The sequence below is a fragment of the Natrix helvetica genome (assembly GCF_964273705.1).
Source record: "Natrix helvetica genome assembly, chromosome: 2".
NCBI lineage: Eukaryota > Metazoa > Chordata > Lepidosauria > Squamata > Natricidae > Natrix > Natrix helvetica.
In genome coordinates, this window is record NC_138552.1 from 220,395,980 (window position 1) to 220,419,490 (window position 23,511).

At 33.7% G+C, this 23,511-nt stretch overlaps 1 protein-coding gene across 6 annotated transcripts in view; it reads right to left on the minus strand.

The window, feature by feature from the left end:
• ARID4B (AT-rich interaction domain 4B) overlaps positions 1-23,511 on the minus strand; it is a 96,921-nt gene that overhangs the window by 11,658 nt on the left and 61,752 nt on the right. For 5 of the 6 annotated variants that reach the window (XM_081943164.1, XM_081943165.1, XM_081943163.1 and 2 more), the window contains exons 14-20: positions 21,458-21,555; positions 20,604-20,859; positions 16,833-16,996; positions 6,120-6,371; positions 3,659-3,743; positions 2,819-3,005; positions 207-1,391 (exon numbers count right to left, since the gene is read on the minus strand). In XM_081943164.1, the coding sequence (XP_081799290.1) occupies positions 207-1,391; positions 2,819-3,005; positions 3,659-3,743; positions 6,120-6,371; positions 16,833-16,996; positions 20,604-20,859; positions 21,458-21,555 (2,227 nt within the window). The remainder of the gene's footprint in view (positions 1-206; positions 1,392-2,818; positions 3,006-3,658; positions 3,744-6,119; positions 6,372-16,832; positions 16,997-20,603; positions 20,860-21,457; positions 21,556-23,511) is intronic. The other variant, XM_081943168.1, reaches the window with a different exon arrangement.

Consider the following 23,511-nt stretch of genomic DNA (forward strand, 5'->3'; position numbering starts at 1 on the left):
CTCTCCACTCAACCATGTCCATCCAGGCAAATACTATAAATAATGCCACTCTGAAATCTGAAACTATCTTACTCAATACCATAGTTGGCTATAATGAAGCAGATTAGCCTTTCTGAACTCAGCACTGCCTGAATGTATTGGACTATAATTTCCATAATCCCCAGCCAGAGCCAGACACTTACTAAATGGAACTGTATTTATTATACCTTTCTCTGTGTGTTCTGGTTGATTACTGCTGCTGGAGCTGACACTGGCATCAAAGCCTGTGGGAGATACATTTCCTTCAGACTGAAGGTCCTGCAGTTCTCCTACAATACTGTCCACCTCAATTGTGCTATCTGTTTCACTCTTGATGCTTCGTACTTCTTCTTGACTCGGTGCCAGAGCTTCAGAAATAGATATGCCCGACTGATGCCTGCTGGAATCTGCTACTGTTACAGATGGGGGTGATTCAGGTGTGGTGGGTGGGGTGTTTAGAACTGAATTACTGCCACTACTTGGGAACTCAACTTTCTTGTCGTTCGTTTCAGTTGGCTTTTCCTCAACAGGTTTTGCATCTGTGCTTAGTGGCAAAGATCTTTCAACTTTAGAACTAGACAAAGAGGTATCCTCTTCCTCAAGGGTTTGCAGATGCTCCTCTGGTGTTGCCTGCTCAGGAGAAGCATGGGGTGGAGAAGCTGCTGCTTCTGTGTCAGAATCTGAAAAAAGTTCTTTGAGAGTCTTTTTAGGCCATTGTCCCTGAATACTTGACCACACATCTTTCCGGTCTTTTGCTCTGGTATTCTGAAGCCTTTCATCAGAGTTACTTAGAAGTTTTATTCTCTTCTCTGACACTTCAGAGAACCCAGGATAAAAAGCATTTGTCCGTAAAGATTTCCTTTTATCATCTAGTCCGTTATACTTCTTATTAGGCGTTAATTTTAACTTATTTTTTACTTCATCTTCATCTGAAGAACTATTACTGCTGTTTTCCAAGCTAAGTATATCTTTTCCATTTGATTTTTCATCTTTACTACTAGGTGATCCAGTTTTTAAACATTCTTCAGGTACACAGTACCTTCGTTTACCACGTTTTATTTTATCCGTTGCCTCCTTTTTTATCTCTTTCCTTTTCTTGGCACTTGCATGGTCACCATCACAGTCAGTATCATCAGATAATTCTGTCAATTCTTTCTGGGGTCTTTCTGGGGATTTTGATACTGGCTTGGATGCTGTAGCATCTCCAAGGGTTACTGCCTCTTCTGGCATGGATAAGCTGATTTGCTCTTTCAGACAAACTTCATTATTGTCTTGGGTCAAAGCTTCATCTTGAGGATCCTCCTTCCCATTGCTATAGACATTTGGAGCACTTTGGTCATCATCTTGTTCACTATCGTCTGAGCTTTCAGATGCTATGGGAGGAAAAAAAGTAAGAAAATCAACCCCTCTAGCATCCATATCCTATGTTTAGATACATTTCACACAAATCTGAATTAGCCTTTAACTTCCCTGTGGGTAGTATCCCCTATTTGGATGTATTTTTTAAGAAAAAATATATATTTAAATGTCTATTTGAAAGTATGACAATAGTTTGAACCCAAAGTTCATGTTCCATAAACAAACTACCACTTAAGGACAAAGGCTTCTGTAATAATCAGAAGACATGTACATCTTTCAAATGAGCCCATTTTTTACATCATTTCTTGGAATTAATAACAAAATGTTGTCCTTCCCTAACTTTTGGTATCCTAAACAATATTTGTTATATTCAATATTAATTGGATAATAAAACAATTACAAATACGGTACAGAAAGAAACATACTTTCATTAAACAAACAAAGTCAAGTGATGAAACGTGCTGTTGAAATGGCAATCAGGCAATAGAAATGAGAACTATTCTGAAATTGTTTATGTTTTGAAATATAAAGGTGATATATGCTGCATACAGAAAGAAACAGTGAATAAGAAAAGGAGAAAGATCCCCCTTCCCCACCAAAAGAAAGCATTCTTAAGACATCCACTGTACCTTTTAGCCATCTCCCAAACCTCAAAAACCAACTAATAATTTAGAGTATGCTAATTTATTAGCCACATTTTCTGCATCCCTCAGAGAAGGCAGAAAGACAAGATGTATCATCCAGGCCAAAAAAAAAAGATTGTGTATGCTTACTATATGAGTTTATATCCAAAGAATCAGGCAAAATTATATACGTCCAACAATAGTTTATCATCTTATTCAGAAACCTGCTGTTTCAAATAATTTTTCAACTGAAATGGATTTCATGCAGATCATTTCAATCAGTCGAATATCTGATAGACAAACACAAACCCTTGAACTCATCTAAAGTTCTGATTAAAAATTGGAAAGAGGTGAATACTAAAAGGATGCTCAGGTTAAACAAAATTAAAATTGGAAATATAATTTTAATACTATAAACACAGGGACAGATGAATCCAGAATGATAGGAAGCTAACAAAATAAAAACAAAAAAGGAGATAAAAATAATACACTGGCGTAGAGCACTATAAATTTATTCTTAAACAAGGAGATAAAAAACAAAAGCCATCAACATTATAGAGAAGTTTAGTCTAATTAAAAAAACAAAACAAAGATGGCCTGAGTAAGTAGCTCAGAAGGTTCCCATGTCATGGGAAGCCAAATTCACTGAAAGTTCAGTATGCCAAATCACAAGCTATGTGATTATGCATGCAGCTCAAATTATGGCCGCTCACAGGAGCAGCTTAAAAACCACAAATGGGTCTGCCTTTGGACCATCATGAAAATCAAGGACTTGGAATTGTTTCTCTCAGAAAGAAATACATTTTTGTGCTCATTACCTTGCAGTCCATTAAGGATAGAAATAATCTCTAAAGATTTATTTGGAGCTAGTTCAGAAGTTTTGGCTTCACTGGTGTCTGGTTTGGATGCCATCTCAGGTGATATACCAACATGAAATGGTGGTTTTGATGAACGACGAAATTTAAATGCTTTTGGGGAATATTTCTCATCTTTATCAGCTTTATTCTAGTTTAAAAGAAAGAAATATTCTATTAATATAATTTATCTTATATCAGAGTTAACAGAATGTTGAGAATAAAACAAAATAAAATGGCAAGACTTCATATAAAGTAAATCTAATTGAGATGCTAAACATGTGTTTAGAAGAAACATATCTAAAATATATACTTGTAAATCTTTTATAGATCTTAATATTGTACAGAACCATTTCACTTCTTATCTGATATATATCCACATCTTTTAGAATTTTAAGTATCCATTTTTCAAACTGGTAATTAAGACATATTATTATTGTCTACAGATGAGTTCTATTCAATGATTTGGAAAGTACTGAAAATATTTGAACACCTTGGGGGCAATGTTTAGTGGTTGGGAAGAATTCAAGTTTACAGTGGCAAAATAATTATGCAAATAGGCAGGGTAGGATTTTTGAATTTCTTCATTTTGAGGGACAAATTGTCAACAAATCAGCAAAAGACACTAATATGTTACTTCATAATGAGTGGAATAATGACAAGCAAATATGAAAATGAAGTCCCTGTGTAACTCTTCTTCCTCCAGCTAGAATAGCTGCTATCAATAGTAAATCACTATGACAGTCTTTCTATTTCTTTCTATTTCAATGTAATATTCAGCATCAGCAGTCTAAAATAATCTACCTTTATTTTCTTTCGATGCTTTATTTTGGGTACATTTTTGTCTGCTGGTCTCACTATTTTGTCCGCTTTTATCCATTCATCATACCTAGAAAGAATTGAAATACATACACTTACTTTTTGGAGACAATTAAATGTAGACTACAGAGAAACATTTTATAAAATCATATCTTATCATATCAATTTGATATATTTTCATGTTCATTATGTAACAGCAATAATTATTATTCTGGACATATTTCAGGATGGCTTACTATTAAAATGGAGCAGAGACATGAAGCATGTTATTAGCATTAGCAGTATTAAAATGGTAGAGATAAATCCAGTGACAAATTAGCAAACTTTTCACCAGGCAAGAGGAAGTTCCCTTTCTCAATCCATTATCTGAAATCTGCTTTACAGATTCTACTCAACCAGCATTCTAGAGCAGACTTGGAGGAGAGAAAACACTGAGGAATGCAAGACAAAGGCAAAATCCAACCGATCTACAATATCTGTTCCAGAATATGAACTCTATTATTTTGATTACAAAAAAAAATGCTGTGCTTCCATACTCCTATAATACTTATAATAGTTATGATGTAGGAATTAAGGAAATTGTCACTAGATTCTTTCTTCCATCAACAACATATATTTAGAATTTAATTCAAATTACACAATCCAAATAAGCATTGATATAATCAGAATTAACACATTCTCTTAGCCACCCTCCCCCCTTCTCCCAGACTAAAAAAGACTAATGAAATAAGAATGTTATACTACTACTAAGTAATCTTTTTGATCAGAATAATTCCTACTATTCTATCTAAGTCATCTAACAATCATGTGAAATAGCTATATAGTGATCTTAACATATTCTGGTAGAACGCAGAATACAGTGAATTACAGTAGCATATTTTTATCGCAAAAGAAGAACATAAAGGAAATACCCAAGCAGTCAGAAATACAATCACCAAAGCAATCTCATTCATATACACACACATACAAACACACACACTTACTATACGATTTATGTCAAAATAAAGCACTACTCTATCCTTGTAATCTAAGAGTCCAGGGTATATGTTTAAGGTTTGTGGTACAATACAAATTTTGCTGGGTAGAAACACAAGCTCAATGGGAAATCTGAATTGCAACCACATGCTCCAGCATGAGTACAAAAGCTTAGAAGACTAAATCTCTGGTCCCCATGAAAAAGCAGATTGGATCCTGCTACAAACACATTGCTTTGCCTTTAAAGCATGTATCTCCAACTATCCACAACATCTCAGTATCATACTGGAGAGAATCTAGCATAATAAAAGCCCTTGTAAACACTAGTATCTAAACAATATCAGTTAAAATTAAAATCATTCTGAAAATATATACTCAAGTGCGAAGGCTTCCATTCACACTTGAATCCTGAAAGTACATATTCTATGACATAAAATCCATTCTTTAGCTTTTCTGAAATAAATATCCCATGAAGTTAAAAGAAACATAAGTGAGGCACAAGTTAAGAAAGCAAAAGAAAATAAGAATCCTAACATTCAGGATCTTCAATACCAGTTTTTTGTTCATCTGATTGGTGGTGACTTCATTGAGCACAATTCAGTTATAAAAATTAAGATGTAAGTATGATAAGGTTTTTCAGTTATGACTCATGTTTGGCCAACATCCAAAGAGTTTAGGCCTTTCTTAAGTCTTCCTAGACAAAATTACTGATAAAACTAATGCAGATGGTAAGCAAAGATGATAAGGAGCTTATTTAGTAATATCAAGAAATAAAAAGCCAGTTACAAAGTCTTTGCAAAGAATATTTCAATAAAGAAAATGTCTGAAAGATATGAAGAATTGAGCAATACAGTAACTGCATAGATTGGAATACTTAGTTAATGGCATAAAAGATGACAAGAATGTTTTGGCAAAAATATCAAATTTACCGTTTCCCCAAAAGCACTAAAGTTATGGCAATAAGCCAGAATAAAGAGAAGATGTTCAGATATAGAACTACAAGATCATGTGAAGATGGATCTTCTTAAGAAAAAAATGGCAATAAGAAGTTTGACCAAGTGAAGGTATAGATCAAGATTCTAGGTACTCGGAGAGAATGGTTATTCGATTTAATCCGGATTTTCCAAATGAAATCTCATCTCACTTCTACCACAAATTAAAATGTTTGTCTTTATGTTTTGGAAAATGTGAAGATCTAATTATATTTTGTTCAACATAACATAACAGCAGAATAAGAAATATTCATGCAATTTCACTGCTCAATATTAAGATAAAACTGAGGCAGGAGATTGACTCAATGAGATTTTTTTTATTTACAGGTAACTCACTAAGCTATTTTGCTCTTAGAATAAAAATGAGTTTAAGTAGTATGATGATCTTCACAGATCAGTAATATTCTATTTGTTTTAGAACACACAAGTGTATTTTAGAGTATTTTAAAGGAAGTAATCACTAGCTAAATCTCAATTACCTCACATTCCATCCGCAGTAGTGCACCAAGTAAAGGACTTCTCCACCTTCAATATCAGAATCTTTAATACTAGCTTCATACATTTTTTGATTTTTCCCTCGTCCATACCGCACTTGGACTTTCATGCCTGGTGGATAACACTCAAACTCTTCCTCTTCATTTTTGTCATCTTCCTCCTCCTCCTCCTCCTCCTCCTCATCTTCCTCCTCCTCTTCTTCTTCATCTTCATCTTCTTCCTTAATGGTGACATCACTTGAAAGGTTTAAAAAATGTCAGTTAATAAAAATATTGAAAAAATGTTCAGTGCCAAATGGTGTATACTGATTAATATTGGGAATGCACAGAAAGTGAGGAATAGTAGGTTCCATATATATTTATATGTATAGCTAGAAAGATATAGCTGTATACACACATTTATATATGTGTGTGTGTATATGTATACATACAAGTATATATGAAATCCTTTAAAGATGAGTGATTTTTAATTAGAGTTGGCAACTGACAAGAAAACAGCAAACAATCAGAATAGTGATAAAAAGAGGCATTTTACGGAAGATTTTAAAAGATGACTTGGTTTAATGAAAATGTTTCATTACTATCCCTGGAAGCTAAATATGAATGTTACAGTGCTAGGGGATAAATTATTCTTAGCTGAAGAATGTTTCCCTCTCTTGAAATTGCATCAGTTTAATATGTTTACATATGACTAGTTTTTAAGAGAGGGGTGTGTGTGTGTGTGATTTCACTTTGTTATGATGGCTCAATCGGTAACTGATTGTTTAGAAAGTTCATTTGATTATTTTATTTTATTTAGTTGTGATTAAAATCTTAGTTTAAAATTAGCACATTCAGAAATGCTTTGAACTAGTGCTTGTCAAAGTTGAAGCAGTAACCTAAGCCTCAAGAGAGAATCAGAGTATCATGACGCTCAAAGAAAAAATATTTCTAAACAATAGGAATATTATTAGGGGTTTCAAAATAATATAAACTTTAAAACTCAGTACTGCATTTATTGTGTTTTCAGACTTTGTAAGAAATATTTCATTATAGGTTTCCGTCCCTATTAGATGCTGTACAGGGGCTTTATTTTCTCTACTTAATTTCAGTTTGGGAAAGGAAAGAACTCAGAATTAAGGTCTGCATTTGATTGGGTGGACCAGAAATTAATACACTAGATGGCAGTGAACTTTGCCTGCTTCTGCTGAAGTCACATTATTTTACCCAGTACAGATAATCCTTGACTTACAACCATTCATTTCATGACCATTCAAAGTGATAACAGTGCGGAAAAAAGATAACCGGTCCTCACATTATGACCATTGTAGCATCCGCAGTCACATGATCAAAATTTGGACACTTGACAACTGGCATGTTTTCACAATGGTTGCTATGTCCCAAGGTCATGTGGTCACTATTTACAACCTTCCCAGCCAGCTTCTGACAACCAAAGCCAAGAGGGGAAGCTGGATTTGCTTAATCTCTGCATGATTCATTTAATTGCAGTGATCTGTTTAACAATGTGGCAAAAAAAGATCATGAAATTGGTTGTGACTCATTTAACAACCACCTTGATAAGCAGCAGAAATTCTAGTACCAATAGTACATCAAGAATTGCCTGTACAAAAAATTAGCCTGATTCTTAATCTGGGTAATAGTTATGACAAACAGAACAAAGCTCTAGTTACTTCTGCAGTTCACCCCTGCTTTATATTCTTTCTCTATATTATTCTCTAGTAATGTATTTAACTCATGTCATTAAAAACAATTATGTTTAATAACTGAGCATTAAGTTAAAGAAAATCTCAACCTACAATAAGCATGGTTGAACAGATTACAATTAACAATAGAAATGAGAAATCTAAACTGTAATTTTTAATTTGTCCAAAAAACACCCCAACTTTTAATTTAACACAATTTAATAGCTCTCTCCACCAGTGATGTTATGAAAGTTCATTTTAGTACATATTTCTTTCTTAGTAATATAACCAGTCTCCCAAAAGAGATCAAACCGTACCTTAATATTTTTAGTACTATTGAAGACATATTTTAAAAAACTGAACAGAAAATTGCCATTGAGTGTGCAGAACTGTTTAAATGATTCTTAGTACTGGACACTGTAAATCATAAATATTATTCTTAAAGAATATTAAACAGATCTAAAAACAACAAATATAATTTATCTCCCATTCCCTTATTTTCCTTTATACTAATTTATATCACCAGTATATTTTAAGCCTTATTTTAAAAAACCTAAAGCTATATGCTATATATGAGATTGTGTTAACTGATAATTCTATCCTTTTAGCATGACAATAGTTTAGTATTATGGTAGTATGAAATAAAAAAGGCCAACTAGTGGAGTTGGAGCTACTTTTTGGTAGATGCCTAGATGATTTGCAATAAATTGAAAACAATGGATCAGATTTAGGTTATTACTAAATTTTACATACTTATACATTGCTTCTTGTTTATCTATCAGCTCTTAGAAAAATTAGGAATATAACATAAACCCTAGCAACTGATGGAGCTACTGTACTTAAAAGTCTACTCCCACATTCCCTTAAAATGCAGTTACATAGACACATGGGCTTGTACTTACGCCACTATTTATTCTCACACTTTCCTTTGTTTTGTTCACCATGTTGCCCTAGTGATGGCCTAATAAAAAATACTGATCCAAAAGAGAACTTTATTTTTATTTTATCCTGGCCAACTTGAGTACTTTTCTTTTTCTTGTGTTATGTCCAACTATTTAAAACAACAAATGATTAAAATGTTTCTAGCAATGAAAATAAAGACAAATGGATGGAAAAGGAAACTAAGAATGATTTGTTTTGTTATTAAGAACTCAATTCTGTTAATGAAAGCAAATTCCCAGGCTGCAGTATGTTTTCAGTAGTAGTCTTTAGCTCATGTGTGCCACATTAAGTTATAATGAAAAACTTTGGTTCTGGAGCCAGAAAAAAAGCCAAACTAGAATCTGCAAGATATGTCTCCAGCCTTCTGTAGCCAGATAAAAAATAATAAATGTAATATAATATAATATACATTACATTAATCTCATTTTTTCTTGTTAAGGTTAATTTCTAAGATTCCTTGTTGCAAATAAATGTTTGCAAAATCATGGATTGTAAAAGCAATTCCAACAGTTCCATCAGGCAACATTATCTCCTGAGAATATATATATCAATTTCTAATAAAGTTAAAGCACAAATCTTTTTTTTTTACTATTGAGTGATAAAGAGTGATTAGCAATTATAGATGGAAGATACAAAGATGTAACTAAAATCAAGAATGTTCATTTCAAGGAAAAGCTGAATGGTTAAGAATACATACATATTGTATGTTTTTAAACAGATTGCTGTAATATGAGGACCAAGCAACCTATCTCCAAATTGAAAATCCTGAATTATAGATAGGAAGTGAAGTATTGAACATCTTGAGATAGAAGTCTTTAGAAGAAAAGTCCAGTATGGCTTTGAGGAAATTTATTTTGTCATGTCTGCATCCAAGTAAAAGATCATGTTCTTGGATTTCAACTTTGATAAATCTAATACAAGCAGGTGATATCCACAACTCTTAAACATGTTTCTTAAAACTGATGTGTATTTTTTTTTACATAAGTAAAAATGCAAAAGTTGTAGTCTTAGAGAGCAGTGAACCACAGCTTAGAGCTTTACAGCATTAGAATCAGAGTTCAGTATAGCAATAAGATTGCAAAGAAAGATGAGAATGTAAGCAGGACCCGTATATAAATCATTTGAAGCAAATAAGGTAAATATTAAGGAAAATCTGAGATTTAACCTTCAGAATAGGAAAATGAAATAATCCAGTAAGCAGTAACAAAAGGAACTATATTAGAACATTCTTTGGAAATGAAGGCACATATTTCTTGACCATAACTGTATATGTTTGGTATTAATGAAGTGTGCAAAAGAATTCTCCATCAATTCTAGAAGGATTCCTATAACAATAAGTGTTTATAATCTGCCATGCACTTGTACCTTAAAATTGTAGAAGACCTACTTTTCTCTATAACAGGCACCTTTTCTCTTGGTCAGAGAAAGAGTCACTAGCCACTCATAAACTTCAATGGCAGCGAGTGGATAAGAATTTGGGTCTCCCACCTATCATGCCAACATGTTAACTCTACACTATTTGGAAAAGGAAAAATATCAATTGCCACAAAATTCCTCCCAAGAATATGTCTGTCAGCAAAGTTCAACAGAAGCTCAATAAGTCAACATTCCAACATTATAAAAAAATTACCTATTTAGCTTGTCTCTCATATGTGCAAGAATACACAGAAAGAAGCATTTAACTGTTCTGCAAATTAATGAGGTAAATCCAGTGACATATTTTAATCTTTTATATTCTAGTAGATGACTATCCTTCTTGGATATTTTAAAATGTATCCCATGAAGTTTCATCAGTTCATACAAAGCATAATCAACAACAATATCTGGAAAAAGTCAATATGATCCTATTGGTATTAGCATAATTCATCAGAAGATTGTTCTGTATGTTATGCTGCTCAGATACTTTTGTCACCAAATTTATTTTTGCAAATAAAAACGAGTTTGCAAAAATAGAAATATTCTGATTTCAATAATTTGTTATTTATTATAGATATGCTGACTTCACATTATACACTTTCAAAGAAAATGCTATTTTAATACATTTAAATCTCTCACTTAGTACAATAATCCCTAACCCTTTGTCTTTAGTTTGAATTCTGTCATGACATAATCAACTCAAACCATAATTTTTTAAAAGAAATTATCAAATAAACCTATCTTTCAAAATATATTTTAACAAATACAGCCTTATTTTATAAGTTTAATAGTTAACTAGACAGAAAATACTGTTGTTAGCTGTCTTTTCTTCTGACTCCAAATATTATTTTAACTAAAAATCTATCATGAAAACCATTTATAAAAATTTAAACAAAATAGTGACGTAATTCAAGACTTGATTCCATATAAACATGAAGAACATTTTTCTAAGTGCAAAGTAAAAATATTTTGCTTTAAATTTTTACAGTTCCTTTCTCCAAAGCTACATGCAAACAGAAAATTGTCAGTAAAGCTCACAGTACAATCCTAAATCTCTTACTGCATTTCAGAGACTAATAAAGTACAGTCATTATATAAAAGGCAATTGATTGCATTATTAAAGCCAAAACCACAATTGCACAATTGCACTACAGTGCATTTCAGAAGCATGTATGGATTTGTAATAATAATAATAATAATAATAATAATAATAATAATAATAATAATAATAATAATGAATGCGGACTTTAGGAAAATATGATGCCATGGTAAGGGAAGAATGGAACACCCAATGCGCCAGTTGGGAATGCTATATTCTTACATTAATAAGGATATAAATTATTCTAGGAGGAGAAGAGAGGGAGAAAGGGAGAAGGAGAAGTTATAACTTAATGTGCAAGGTATTTTATTGCACTTAAAACAAAATCCAACTCTGGCATCTTGCCAGGCATGATTTAGAATTGGAAGCCACAAAACCTCTGTTTACTAAACTCACATTACGTTCACACAAGTGTAGTCAATTAAAACTGAACAGTTCAAGTTTTAGCTGCTAAATATACATGCCACTCTAAGCTTGGTCATGCTGATTTTGGGAATGTGTTCTTACATTTGTTTTTTTGTCTGTCTGCCTGTTTGTTTGTTTGTTTAAAAAATTATATAATTGCCCAACTCTGGGTGGGTCATAATCTATATAGTACTAAACTCTGGTGCCAGTCATATATATTAGCCACCCCCTTTCATTTTTCAGCTACTTTCTACTCTGAAACTGAGTATAGACCAGTTCCTCCTCTGGCCACGGGAAATCAGCTAGACAGCTACCAGTCTGCTGTAATCCCTAGGAGTTCACATGATCCTATATTTAAAGTGTCTCTTGACAACTTCCTACAACTCCATGGAAAAGCCAGCAGATATTCTACGTTGTTCTGAGGTCAGAAAGGCAACATATGACATTTTGGTTAAAAAAATTTATTAGCATAATTATGCCATGTGGAAAGAGACAGGAACATCATGGTCAAGAGATGAAATCAAATGTCATTGGAATGCAATGAGGAGGAGGAGAAATGAAGATGAAAGGGCTGTATGTCTCCAGAATCACAAAGGTACAGAATGAGGAGACAAGGGAAGATCAAATGAACATGTGGCAAACACTAATGACTGTGAGAGTTATTCAACACACCAATACCCTTCAGTAGGTGTTGAAGGTCCAATAACAGGACCTCAATAGAGAGAGAGAGTGTGTGTGAAGCAAAATCCCTGCCTTGTACAATGTAGTATTTCTGGTGATGTTGGTGCCATGGACAAAGTCTGCCATCACTGCCTTCTTATTCGAGGGAGGGAGAGTTTTCAGTTGCTCCCTGCCAACTTCTCACAAGGAAACTCAAAGGGGAAGCTAGCAGGAAATCTGAAGTTGCTCCAGCTCCCTCAGGTTTTTTGCTCACCCTTGATCATTCTGTTTCTCTGTTCTTAGGTAAGGAAAAATCTCCTAAATAATGATCCAATGGGACATGTGCTGTCTAATAGGAATTATAATTCATTGTAAAACTTATAATGAAGTTAACAGCCACTGCAGAAGCAATGCTCTAGCATAGGCCTCCATGTTTCCTTGGGAAAAAAAGAGTTCCTCCTTGCTTCATTGGAAGGGCAGGAAAAAGGCAACAATGTAACAATTGCTGGTATATAAGACTCACATTTGAAACTAGAGTATTTACTGAAATTCGTGTGCACTTACATAAATTACATATTTTATTTCATCTAATCAAAACTCAAAAAACCCTTGTTCCTTGACTGCTCATTTTCCCTCTCGGTTATTGCCGAGAGGTTTGGCACTAATCTGCTATGTGTTGGGAGCGGGGGGGAGGTTAATTCATTAATAAAGTTAACCTTATTTTGTTGACTTTGAACTATGAAAATCATCAGAATTTGTTAAGCTCTAGTATTAACTATACTTAACATTGGTACAAACATGCGGATTAAAATCTCAGCTAAAATGGGGAGTGTGTGATTATTTTCTAGAAATGAGAGAAGAAATAGGGAGGGATATTCCCAAGCATATCACTGCAGGAACCTAGTATTATATAACCAATCCTTAAAACAGACTTAAATAAATACGGGTCACATCATGTTAAAAGTTGCTGTCCTTTAAAATGCAGCCCATGCAGAGTAAAAGAATAAAATAAGTCAATCTGCAGATGCTGGCAATATTCAAAAACTAGTAGTAAAGAACATTTTGCAATTTCAACAAATTTAATTGCAACAGAGTAACACAAACTTCACTTCATAAGTCCCTTCAATGCAAACATACTATTATTAATTTCCAGAATGGAGCAGTTACTAAAAGATTATAGAGATAGTAAATTTTATACTGTTTTTTATGAATTCCCAGCAAATATTTTAGAGGTATCTGAAATTACAGATATATTTCAATGTTAGTTTCAGTAAATTGTCATATCTTCTAAGAGATGTTACATTAAATCACTAAACCCCTCTTTCCCATAATAATGCACCTTTGTCTAAACTTCCTAATTTATAAGTCAACAGGTAACAGTTCCACACTGCATTAGCAAACTTGCTGATGCACAGACAAGGGAAGACGTTAGGATTAATGAATCAGAGTTGCCGAATGTTAGAAATGAACACAGATTAGTAAACTGATTTTAAAAAATCTACATCTGCAACTATAAAATGATAGAGACAGAGACAGACAGATAGGCAGACATATACATATAACCTTGAAACATTCTATTCTATGATAATCATTTAGTAACTTTAAAATGGATCCTTTTATATCCCATTAGATTAAATATATTTAATCACAAAATTTGAACAGCCGTAGTTTTATGCTGTAATCTAATATGGCACATCAAGTAGAATTCTGCAAAATTCAGTAATGAATGACTAAGGAGATTCTTGGTCATCCAGGTCATCGTTGTCCCAAAGGTGCTTTTTAAGGGGAAACTGGACTAGAAAGCCCAGTTGCCTCTTGAAAAAGCACCTTCGGTTCAGTAATGAATATTTATAGCTATGTAGTTTCAAAAGCTTGCTTTTATTGTATTACAGCCTAAGCCTAACTTTGAATTCCCCTATATATTTTCATAAAGCTGCAACAAAGATGTAAAATGTCAAATTCTGAAAGCATTGAGTAAAAACATCTGAAAACATCTGAAACCTAATGGCAATAATTTTACAATTGTATTTTATATTGTAACAGTTTAGCAACAGGTTCTCAACTTGTTTTTTTTTAAATTACCAAAAACTATATCTGAATAAATTTTGATGATGAAAGACTTTATTGTCATCATTAACCAGCATAAGAATGAAGCTTTGATGAAAAAACATCCTCACAGTGTTTGCAGTGTTCCATCCACAGACACAAAAATGGTTTTTAAGTTTAAAGGCATCAGTACATTTTGATACTTAGGGGACTGAACAGCCAACCAATATATGCAAGCTATGAAACTGAAGTAGAACAAAACTGCACACTGAAAGCAAATCACTAATGCTTTCTATGTTAACATGAGTTGTAAACATGATCTATGAGCCAGTATCTTCCCATCTAAAACATCATATAAATACTACATTGACAATGTAAATTGTATGTATCTGTATCTCTCTGTCTCTCTCACACACACCTACACATACATACACATACGTACACACACGCACACAAAGACGTAAAAATAAACATTCTGGAGCAGTTCTATTGCCCCAATATCCTAAAACAAAAGAATGACACTGCATATTTCAACCACATGACTTTTAGGTGCATAGGTAACATGATCTTTGTATGATAATGAAACTCAACGCAGAATCAACATTTCTACATGTAATGTCCAGAATTTTCTAAAGCCTTGAGAGCTGTAAAATAACTTTTTTTAAATGCTGAAATTCAATTTAATATTTTTATTAGCTAAAAATATGTGAGTCACATCACATTTTGGGTTAGTAAGAGACATTACCATTTGTATAGTACCAATATACAGTGAAACTTCATTTTAATGGGAAAAGTATTCATTATTCACAAATGTCCATTAAATAAATCATAATTCGATTATGTCATCTTCACACTGACATTACATAATTATACAAATTATATCATTTGCATCTATTGTATTCACACCTATGTGAGAACATTATATGAATGACACAAATTATGTAATTTGTGTGATGTTAATGATGCAAATTATGTCATATGCAGTATGTCATTTAAACAATGACGTCATTTTGTTAATGACATAAACTGCCATGTAAAGTCTATCAAACTTTAGCAAGTTGAGGTTTCACTGTATTTAACATTACCCTGGGTTACAGATACATTGTTAAAACATTTACATTCAAATGTAGCATATGCTAATGAATTCTAAAGTAAAGTATGCAAGGCAACTTAGTTTTTCCAAAATGATTCTCAAGTTTATTCCATATCTACAGTGCTTCCTTACATTTTCTAAAAGGCTCCTTTTACTTAACCTCCCTATTTTCTTAGCAGGTTTTTGTCACAATCTAATAAGTCCACCAACAAAATCACTGGAAACATGTAATTATGGAAAGGTAATAGAAATTCTCAATAAGGCAGTTAGTGCAGTTAACTGAGAAATTAACTCACTTGTCTTACTAATAAAATTTGAACAGAAAACTCCTACACATTAGTTCTGGGAGTCCTTTCCTCCTCAAAATCTAAATGCCTTAAAGATACATTTCTCTACTCTAGTAAATGACAGCAAAATCACAGATACTTGCTATGTACATTTCCAAGTGATTTTGCTTGAATCATTCATTCTGTCAAATACTGATCAGCCAAACACAATAAGTGCGAAGTGGAAGAATGAATAGAACTACTTCAGCAAATGCTTCAACCATCTCCTTAATATCTACTGTCATAGGAAAATTCTAATAGGAAACAAAGGCAACAACACAAGCAATAATTCTTACTTTAAGACCAAAGGTTTATTGTTTCTAATAATTTGGAACATTAGAAATGAATAGATATAAAAGAAATAATAGTAGTAATACACTTACATTAACAAGCCATTGCAATGGGCCAATGACAAATAGCAAGTCCTACAAGGACTGCTATAAATCGAAGGGCTCCGAGCTGATCTTTAACCCTATCCTTTATACTGTTCTTCTAACCACTTACACGCTTCACAACTTCACTGTCACTATCCGTGAACGCCTGCGTACATTACTTTCAATTCCTCATTTCCAACAGTTTCATTCTTCCTGTTTTAAATGAATCCATACAAGTGCATATTTCAAAAAACATATTTCACAGTTAGCAACAGCTCAACAGGATTACAAATATTTCTGGTAAATTTTGAAATCATCCTAGCTAAAAACTTTGGTTCATATCTCTTTCTTCTGGCTTGCTATCATCCATAGGACTTATTGAATCTAATAGATCAATAGGCTGTATTTCTTGATTCTCACACTACAGAATTTCTGTTAATCAAAGACCAGAATAAAAATTCATTTACAACACAGATGCAAATAAAGTGGATATCCATACAAATTATATCCAGCAAAAATTTCTGAGTAAGGCAGAAAGGTGATAAGAAATGTGATATCTATCCTTCCATAGTTTTTAAAAATTTACATCTTGTTAAATCTGTTTTTAAAAAAGCCTTGCTCCTCTCAGAATTTAAGGAAAATAAAAGAATCTTACTTTGATATCTCTCTCTCTTCAGTTTCTGGAATGGTGTTCTGGTTTTCCAGATTTTTACATTCTGTGTCTTCTTTACATTCCATGTTGATTTCATCATTTGTTATGGTTATTCTTAACTCTTTCTCCTGGTCATTTGGAGGCTCCTGAAAACATTTTTTAATCCCCTATATGAAAGAGGAACACTGCTATCATTTATAATTAAAGAAACCAAAATCCATCAATCAATTAACATTACATCCTTACTATTCATCCACAGTAGGGGTCCATTTTCATGTTTTGTTCTTAAGAAAGGTGTGTTGTGGGTAGGCTTATGAATCAGCTTCATTGTTAGGTATGAAAAACTGCACGTTTAGAAATAAATTTGCTTGCAAATTGGTGTCCTGCCCAGCATCTTTAAGAGAGGATGATGTACATGACCTCAAGCAAGAAATAGGACGGAAGTCTATCATCAAAAGAGCTACAGAATAGACTACTTGGTAATTAAGCTAAGCAATCACTAAGAGAAAATCACATGACTGTGACTCTGCTTATGATTTTACTTGTTTTCCTTTGCTTTATAGCATCAGGAAGATGCAACTCAAAACAGCTGAGTGACCCAAATGACAAGAAGTGCTTCCAAAACTTGATTCACAAGGAAACCAGATAAATGGGCAAATGTTATATAACCCTTTTCCTTCATTCTGCTCCCCTTTGGAATGCTTATCCCAACGCTGGGATAGGATAATTAGCAAGAAAAGAACTGATGTTTCTTTTTACATTCATTGGTATTACAAGTGACTAAGCAGCACTATTGGGGAGTACACATTGAAAGGAATGTGCTAATACCAGCTGTTGCCTACTCATTACTCTTAGCAGGGAATCCATGGGGCAAAAAAAGCCCTGAATGAGAATCTGATTAGGGTTTTGTCAGTGTCAGACAGCAAGGGAGGGGTTTAACTCTAATTAAGGTCACAAGCTTGTTAACTTGTGATTAGCACTTTTTAGGGAATGTGCTTTGCTGTGAACAAAAGCGGCTCAGGAAGAAATAGCTTGTTTAAGCAATCCCTAGGCTTTTTTTTTTTGGGGGGGGGGGGGGGAGAGAATAGACACAAGTCAAGCATAGGACAATACTACCAGATTGTAATGGTGAATATGTGACTAAAAGAGACAGACACAGCAAAGCTCATAAATATAAGAATTGGTTGCAAAATTATTTTTTCATGGGTATTGTAACTACACTCGTGTATGTTTGTATATATAACCAGTAAACCTTTACCCCAACACGGCAAACTTGACAAAATTAAAATTGCTTGCAAAATAACACATCCTTTTATAAAACTAATTGATCCTTCCTTAGCAATGATTGTATCCAAAGATTATCCTTCTCTCTTTACGGTAGAAAACATGAAAAGAAGATAAGTTTTATTGGAAAGAAAAGATTAGAAAAGGGGAGGGAGGGAGGAAGGAAGGGGCTCCTCCCAGGCAATGACTAATCTTCAAAGACAAAAGCGTCTTAAGACTGCTCAGAGTCTTAGAGTCTTCTGAATGAACATTAAATAAGCTACTACTCAATTGCTGCCCCATTCACATCCAAATGGAATAGAGGAAATTCAGAATTTCAGTTAATTATAGCAATTCTTTGGAATAGAAAATAATATATATATCTCTGTTTTAAATATTAACATCTCCCCTTATTTTTGATGAAAAGGTTGTTTTAAAGAAATCATTCATATACAGATAGTTCTTGTTTAATGGCACTAAGACAGGATATTCCATTGTTAAATGAAGTATAAATAAAAAAAACATGTAAGTGCACCACTTAGCAACAGCAGTTCCAAAAGTCACAGTTGCTGTTGTTAAACAAGGAATTCGTAGATTGTTAAGCAAAGACCTCAAGTGACTGCAACTTCTTGCTGGCTTCCTCACTGACTTGGGTGGTGAGAAGCCAGCAGGGTAGGTCCATGACTATGGGACACAGCTGTAAGGTCTGGTTGTATCTACAATTCATTCAGCACCATTTTAAGTGCAAATGTATGCTGAATGAGTGATCATTAAACAAGGACCACCTGTAAGATACATCAGTATTAATATATGTCAATATTCAGTTATTGTAATTGCTCATTGAACTCAACAGGATAACATCACTGATGATCATCTTCAAAATAGAACGCTGCTTGTTCTATCCCAATATTAATGCAACAACAAATTCATTATCAGCAGCAGTACTTTGGAGGCATTTCTGATTGAAATAATGAATGGGATTTCATCATACAGTTGCAAAGTATCTCACTCAGCCATCACTGAAGTACTAATAAAGGAGAATATTTGTAGCTCAGGGTTGACATGAGGGGTTCTTGTTGCTCCACCAACCCTGACAAGGCAAGCCACTAGAATATAAACTGAGAACAAACAGCACTCTTTACTAGAACTGATGAAGTTACCTAGTTTGGGTAATGAAACGTCTGCAAGAAAACAAGCAAGCTCAGAAAGCACCAAGGACTCCTGAAGTGTTATAAAGTTTGTCTTTGTCTTCTCGGTTCCTGCCATGTGCCAGGACAACTTCATACAGTTCTCTTGGTAAGATTTTCAGAAGCCAGTTGCCAGTACCTTCTTTTCTAGGGCTCAGTGATTGGCCCAAAGACATCCAGCTGGCATTATTTTTATTATTTACTCTGCCTTTTTAAATATATAACTGAAGATGACAAACATACTAAATACTCCCATTTTTATCCCGTGACATTGGTTGAACTGAAAAAGAGTGATTGGCCCCAAAGTCCCTCAGCTGGCTTTCATGTCTAAGGAAGGCTCAGAACTCATAGTCTCTCTCTCAAAACTTGTAGGCCCAGAAGGATAATTATATCCATATTAGCTAGTTATTTTCTAGAACAAGGACATGTTCTTCTTTTGTATTCCTCACACTGGAAGAGAAGTGCAGGAATCATTCCAGAAAAAAAAATTAAATTCTTAAATAAGTGAACTATTTTAGGGAGAAGTTTAAAACTACTATTAGTAGAGTTACCATACAAGTAATTCTATTGGTAGAAAGTGAAATTTCAATTAGTATATAAAGGCCTAGTTGTATGGTGATGGACACATGGGGAAAAGTCAGGAAAAATAACACTACATCCAAAGCCCAAATGATATTTTGAGATCTAGTTTGGAATGGTATTAAAGTACCAGATTAGAAACTACGTGTTCACTTGTACTGCAAGTATCATTAGTATGATACATTAGTTGTTGATTACACAGTAACATCATGCTGTGATTAATATTTGTCTTGCTAAACATAAATAACAACTGCAAGATTAAATTAATGAAGTAATTCCAAGTCCCAAATCTTTTCTAATTTAAAAGCTGCATTTTTACTTTCCCCCCCTTTTTTAACTTTGAACAGAAAAAATGTTACAATCTATGATACTACATTATCTAAAAAGTATAACACCAATCAAATATAAATTATGCAAATGTATCCACATTTAAATATATCACATGAATATAATTTGTGCAGGTAGGATGGAATCCAAAAGGTCCTAAATAACATTTTAAAAGAATTGTTAAGATGATAAAGACACAAATAATCTGTGATTTGGCCTTATGAAAGTGTTTCTCTTAAAAGTTAATTTTTATTCAGAAGTGTAAATATTTTGACTAATAAATCCTCCAAAGATCTATTTTGTCCAAATAAGTTGAAGCTCTTTACTCTGCAAATGTCATTCATTTCCTGAGATGTTTAATAAAATATTTTTTTGCACTAAAACCAAACTTTTTTTGGGGGGGAGGGGGAGCCCTTACCAAAGAAGAGGTTTTATCATTTTCTTTTTTTTCATTCTCATTCTCCGTTAGTATGTCTTGTTTGTTCATTGCCGTTATTTCGTCATATTTTTCTTCATTTTTCACCTTTGTTTCTTTTATATTTAGCTCAACTTCTTCCTGCTTTTTCACCTCTTGTTCATGCTCCTTACAGGGTTTGCTTGGTGTTTTCTCTGGCAGTGCCATTTTAAATTCAACATTAGCTGATGTGCAGTATTCTTCAAAGCCATAGAGATATCTAAAAAATGACAACAAGCAAAATCAGTTTGCATTGGTTTGCTTTACAATTACACTTCGATGATATGAATTCATAAGTGAAATTATAGTAGATTAGGAATGAATCACAAAAGGTTCAGATAAATGGCTTAAGGATGGCTTAAGACTGAGATTAATAAAAGCCTAAAAACATGTGGAAACATCTAGGGCAGCTTTAAAATAAAAAACAGGCAGTCCTCAACTTAACGGCCACAAGTCAGCCCAAAATTTCTGTTACTAAGCAACAGTTGCTAAGTGAATTTTGCTCCATTTTATGACCTTTCTTGCCATAGTTGTCAATCTCTGCAGTTGTTAATTTAGTAACAGAGTTGTTAAGTGAATCTGGCATTGCCTTTGTCAGAAAGTTGCAAAAGGTGATCCCGTGGGTCTGGCATACTGCAACAGTCATAAATACATGCCATTTGCCAAAAGTCTGAATTTTGATCACCGTGAGGATGTTGCAATGGTCATAAGCGTGAAAAATGGACATGGCACTTTTTATTAGTGCCATTGTAATTTCAAGTGGTCACTAAATGAATTACTGTCAAACTGAAGCATTCAGTGTTATATTAATTACTTACTTTTTGTAAGCACATTTGACATTGTATCCAGCAGCAGAATTCAAGACGGGGATACCAAGGTCCTGATATACTTGCTTCCAAACAGCTCCACTTTCAATCTGTAAAATATCATAAGAATAGCCTTTAGGCTTAAATAAATAACACCCTGATGATTAAAGTAACTCATTCTACAAGGTCTGAAATTTGAAGAAAAAATTTGATGTAAAGAAATACTTTCTTATTGCTTTGAGGTACAGAAATTTTATTTTATCTGCGCAAGTCTGTTCACTAGAGATGCACTTGAGAGGTATAACATATGTACAAGTGTAAGGACATATGATGGAATTGTCTCTTTCTCTTCACTTGAATAGCTAGCCCTTTCCAAATATGAATTGCCCTATCCTAGAAATGCTCTAGAATAGAGGGGGAAAGGGATGAAACAAGTTTATAAGTGGACTATCTATATTGTCTACTATATCAAAAAAATTACATCTACGTTGAATAAAGGACAATTTATTTATAGGACTGCCTCTCTCTGAAGACATCTGCTTGCCCCACCAGATCGGATAGTGTAGGCATGCTTTTGGTTCCTTCCCTTAAATGTTGCAATCACATGGGATCTAAGAAGTATGCCTTTTCCATATTAGCTCCTGCACAATGGAACGGAGGTCCAATAGGCCTCCGTATTTTTACGGAGTGAATTACGAAATTCACTTAAGTTCCCCCCCCCCCTCCAAGTGCTGGGATAGGGTGAAACTGGCATGGGACAAATTTGTTGGGCTACAAGGGAACGTTTAGCTATAGTGACAGGACTTTATTGTTGTTCTTTGTTTTGTTGTGTTGTGTGTTATTTTATTGTTGATACATACTGCTTTTATTTTGGCATTGTGAACCACTCAGAGTTTTTTATAAGATGTACAGCAATATACGTAAATGTTTTAAATTAATTAGAAAACTAGGATTATTAATTTTTTCATGCTTCAGCTTTCCTGTGGCAGATGACATTACCCAAATAAATGTTAAAGTGGCTTGGAATAAAAGAAAGGTAGCCTAAGATATACAGTTTAGTGAGACATATCACCAGAATCCACTGATATCTATGTTATACAGGAACAGTGTGCCAGTAGATAGCAGAACAGACTGATGAGACTGACCAGAAACAAACTTTTTTTTATTTTTCGCCAATATTAGAATTCTAAAAATTAGAATTATGTGAATTCATTTACATAATCTTGCTTGTTCCTCAAATATTACATGAAAGTTAAATATTTTTAGCTTTGTTATTAATGATTCAACAGCTTTAATTATAGTAACATTTATACAATACAATACAATAGCAGAGTTGGAAGAGACCTTGGTGGTATTCTAGTCCAACCCCCTGCCTAGGCAGGAAACCCTATACTGTTTCAGACAAATGGCTATCCAACATCTTCTTTAAAGACTTCCAGTGTTGGGGCATTCAAAACTTCTGGAGGCAAGTTGTTCCACTGATTAATTGTTCTAACTGTCAGGAAATTTCTCCTCAGTTCTAAGTTGCTTCTCTCCTTGATTAGTTTCCACCCATTGCTTCTTGTCAGTGCCTGGGAGAATAGTTTGACTCCCTCTTCTTTGTGACAACTCCTGAGATTGGAACACTGCTATCATGTCCCCCCTAGTCTTTCTTTTCATTAAACTAGACATACCCAGTTCCTGCAACCGCTCTTCATATGTTTTAGTCTCCAGTCCTGTAATCATCTTTGTTGCTTTGTCATTTAATATAATTACTTAAAATGGCCTTTGTTATAACAAAGGGCATTTTAACCAATTATATTAAATGACTAACTACTTCCCTTTTATATATCATTCCTCTGTTGTTTGAAAGCTGGAGTTACAAATTATTTGGAGAAGCTATGACTAACCTTTCCTTCTCCAAAATAAACAAAAACCAGAATTTTTTGCCTAAAGGTGTGCTGGGTGCTTCAAGAAGACACAGCCAATTCTACTGGCTGTTATGTCCATTGATTACAATTTAAATTAAGACTTTTCTTCCTATCAATGGAACAATATTCTTACCTTATCAAATAATATATGTTATA